Raw genomic sequence first — 4149 nt, forward strand, 5'->3', positions numbered from 1 at the left:
AAATTGAGTTGGGTATGTGGTACCTCTGCAAGGGCAGAATGCTCATGCCAGAATCATCGGTTCTGCCCATGCCAGAATCATCGGCGCACTGTCGACTTCGGCCATTACCACGTTAAAGTTCCTGCATGCCTATATCATCAGAATATTTATTATTATCATTATTTAAATGCCTTTATTATTCGTCCACCTGCAATAGATCACATAGTGTGGTCCTCTAAGCTTGTGGCAGTGCAAGCCTCTTATACTACAACTCTAAGTCTCTATATGAACCAGTCACATAAACATACATCTATCAACAATTTATAAATCTCAGATTTTTAATCTCAGATTTTTTGCACTGGCCTTGCAACCAAATACTAATTTTTTTTCACAACTTTGCACCGAACCAGAAATTAGGCATACACAATTAAAATTGACACTTTCACAGAGTAGACATGGAAAACCTGTAGAGCTAAAGTGGGACCCAAAATGGCCTCAAATCTAAATTTTGAATTTACGTTGGTCCATAAGACAGTATACACACAATATAATGTCCCTCTATTTCACCGCGAAGGGTGGATCAAGATGTGATAGTGCACCTCACTACCTCCTTCTCTTGACTAGCAGCTACTTATAGATATTTTTTTCTAAATCAAATAGAAAGAGATGGTGTTACCCTTACCTATGTGCTGCTTTCTTTGCTTACCTCTTGCTTGTCTCTTGAGTTCTTCACACAAATGGATACTCTGATATATCATGAGAAGAATGTGGGGAGAGGTGAGCTTGAGCTCCTTTGACAAGTAGACACACACAACTAAGCACATAAGAGAGATAGATGACTAAATTTTATCCTACTATCTTCTTCTTTTTTTGAAACCATATTATAAAATACGAGTACATACTTTAAGGGAAAGTACTTTCCTACTAAAACATATAAATGTTAGTGCATATTATAAACCTGACTAGATGAGTTGCTAAGTGGTCACATGGCTCTGAGATAATTACAACACTCTACTTCATTCATAGCAAAAAAATCCATAGAGCTTTCTGATGTATTTTTACACAGAGCTTATCACAATGTGCAAGGCTCAATAAATAAAATTATACATTGCCTAAATACTTTCAAAGGTCATTTGCTACTTAGCAAGCTAGGCGCAACTTGCAAAACCCATAGAATCCCCCATCAATGTCCACATGCTCGAAGGAGGAGAGGACTTTGGGATTGAAAAGGAGGAAATGAGAAAGCGAGTAAGCTATATAAGATAGCTAGTCTCATGACCACAGGGCTGAATCCAGTCGCCCAACACAAACCTTTAGTGAAACCTCTAGTGTAGCAACCACAAAGGGATTGGAAGGGCAGGCCCAAAATTCAATGTGAAGGGTGCATGTGAAACGTCCGTTTTGATGTGAAGGGCAGAACTAAGGTCTTTCTTTCTACCCTCGAAGGAGGATGGGATACCTATGACCTACTACCTAACTATATCGACTCGCAACACGGGGGTGGGGTTTGATTGTTTAGAGCCGTAGCGAGGGAAATGAGGTTTGACCAGAAAAGCAGCAGTCGTGCCACAGTGCCAGCCTGCATTGAAGGAGGAAGGTATCTGCACTACTCACTCGCCATGGTCGTCAACTACCCCATGCCGGCCAAGCCAATCCTAGCGGCAGTGCGTACGCGCGTCGCACTGTGACCTGAGTACTTTGTGCCATTCTCTTTCTCGTGCCGTTCCAGGGCTGAAGCTTGCTGTGCGCCTGAGAGCTCAATTTGAGCAAATCTCTCTCTCTCTCTCTCTCTCTCTCTCTCTCCAAGCTTTGCTTCAACTTCTCCAAAGTCTGTCTGCGTAAGCTGTTTTTATGGACTCTCAGGTGCCCTCTGCTGACAAGGGCCTCAACCCGCAGACCCCTGACAATGGTAAAGTGGTGCACTACTTCGGCTCTCAAGTTGTTGGAGGTCCTTCTTCTCCTAACAACAGCAGCAGCAATGCCAGCAAAAGCAGGCTTCATCACAAAGCAGACGCGCTGCTCTTAGTCCTCCGCCTGGTCACCTTCGCCTTCGCGCTTGCTTCTCTCGTCCTCATGGCTGCCAACACTAGGTCCTTGGCCTCCCAACCACCACCACAACAGAGAGCCCAATGGCTCGATTTCGATGCCTACCGGTATGCATTTATGCCTGCCAATTTGCAGTCTCCGGATCCAGTTTATTTGATCTTTTTCTTTGATTTTCCAGCCAAACCCTAAGGTTTTGGTGATTGCTTCTTGTGAGGCAGGTATGTTTTTGCTGCCAGTGCCATTGTCTGCGTTTATTCGTTGGCCGAAATTGGGCTGGGTATGTGGTACCTGTGCAAGGGCAGAATGCTCATGCCAGAATCATTGGCCTACTGGTTCGACTTCGGTCATGACCAGGTTAAAGTTCCTGCATGCCTACCTATATCATAAGAATATTTATGTCATTATTTAAATGCCTACATTATTCGTCCACCCTCAGAGGATATAGCCACATAATTCCAACATGTGTGAATGGTGGACGATGGCACTAGCATGGACTTATCACGTGTCAACATGACAACTCATGGTGTATGATGCCATGACTCTGATGTATCCCTTTCGACATGATGGGGTGTGCATATTGCAGAGATTACGTTTTAATTATGGATTAGTTGCTTAAATATGTTCGTACATGATGGATGAAGGCACGGCATCGATTTATCCCTGATGACTCATCGTGTGGATGATGATGGCATGGTGCAGGGTTTTGCGTATTTGATCTTCTCGGCATGCTCGGCAGGCACCGCAGTTGCACACAATCTAAGGGAAGGGCACATGCTCATCCATGGCGTATATGGCTGCCAGGAGGCCAAGTCTTTCTGTACCCAAGCTGAGATCTCCATTGGGCTCGCCTTCGGTGCCTTTCTCTTCATCGCACTCTCTTCTCTCCTCTCTGGTTTCAGACTGGCTAGATGGCTTATAACTGGTCCTTTGAGACATTAGCATGGCAGCTCCCATTGTGTAAACCATTTTGCTACCATCTAGTGTGGGTAAGGGCTTGTTTTTTTTTGAGAACTCATTGACTTCTAGTATATTTTTCAACCAATCAAAATAAAGGATAACTCTTAAATCTATCTGGTTTCTGTTTCTGAAATCTCTACTAGTTTTTTTTAACTAAAATATATGAAAAATCATTCCTTACAATATGGGTTACTTAAAATCTCAGAGAGTTTTTCATAATTTTGGCTTGGTAAAAATACACTAGAATATCTTTTTTTTAAAAAGCAATGGCCCTACCCATTGGAGTGGGGGTTGGTTGGGCCAGTGGTGTCTCCTTTTTTTTTCGTAAAAAGCTCAAAAGAACTGTAAAATTGGGAAAGATCTCCCTTGCCCAAGCTTGTGGACGGGCAGTTTCACCCCACCGTGAATTTGAGGCAAGCTTGACTAGGGCATTGATAACCCATGGATTTCGTACTTCCAATGCGGATCCTACAGCTTCAATGAGTAGGCACATGTTAACCCAAGCTTGCAAGGCTTGGGGATGAGGTCTTAGTGGATCTTGGTTGGTCAAACACGAAAGGTAATGATTTACGGTCTTTTTGTTTGTTGCAATCTATTGTCAGGACCCATGACCTCATCTTGTATCTACTTTCCAACCAATATATACATAGTATAAATTCCAAGGTGCAAAGTACTATATATGAGGTATCGATAGTATTTTCTAAGGTGCGAAGTAGAATATAGTGAAAATAAGGGCAACTCTTAAATCTTCCAAAATCTCTACTATATGTTAATTTTATAACAAAAATATATGAAAAATCATTCCTTAAGACAAGGGCTACTTAAAATCTCAGCCAGCTTTTGTTAATTATGGTCGATAAAAGATCAAAAAACGCCATAAGTCGTGAGCGTGTCAGAGCTCCCCCCTGGCCTATGGCTCTTTTGCACCGCCCCTTTCGTTGCGCGTTCTATCCCCCCCACCCCCCCACCCCCAATCCTTCATGATTCTGCTGCTCCCTCCCTCATTGCATGCTCTTGCCCCCCTTCCCCCCCTCTTTGTCACCCCCCTCCTTCACGTGTCTACCCCCCTCCCCTCTTTGCAAGTCTCAGCACCCCCCCTCCCCCTCTTTCGTTCGCTTCAGCACCGCTCCCCTCCCCTCGTGTTGCTATGATCCCCCCCCTCTTTGG

The 4149-nt window shown here is 43.8% G+C and overlaps 1 protein-coding gene across 1 annotated transcript; it reads left to right on the forward strand.

Annotated features, from left to right (window-relative positions):
- Positions 1-1491: 1491 nt before the first annotated feature.
- Positions 1492-3094, forward strand: LOC147614527 (CASP-like protein 4C1). The gene is made up of 3 exons (XM_086780470.1): positions 1492-2132; positions 2244-2379; positions 2725-3094. Exons 1-3 carry the CDS (start codon positions 1831-1833, stop codon positions 2962-2964), a joined length of 678 nt encoding a protein of 225 aa, XP_086636596.1. The 5' UTR covers positions 1492-1830; the 3' UTR covers positions 2965-3094.
- Positions 3095-4149: the final 1055 nt, after the last annotated feature.

This window comes from Cibotium barometz, chromosome 42 (assembly GCF_041138505.1).
Source record: "Cibotium barometz isolate CiBa-2024 chromosome 42, ASM4113850v1, whole genome shotgun sequence".
Taxonomy (NCBI): domain Eukaryota; kingdom Viridiplantae; phylum Streptophyta; class Polypodiopsida; order Cyatheales; family Cibotiaceae; genus Cibotium; species Cibotium barometz.

Coding starts and splice junctions, on each gene's coding strand:
- LOC147614527 (XM_086780470.1), top strand. CDS start 1,831: ATGGACTCTCAGGTGCCCTCTGCTGACAAGGGCCTCAACCCGCAGACC. Junction 2,133..2,243: donor CTCGATTTCGATGCCTACCG/GTATGCATTTAT, acceptor CTTGTGAGGCAG/GTATGTTTTTGCTGCCAGTG. Junction 2,380..2,724: donor TCGACTTCGGTCATGACCAG/GTTAAAGTTCCT, acceptor GGCATGGTGCAG/GGTTTTGCGTATTTGATCTT.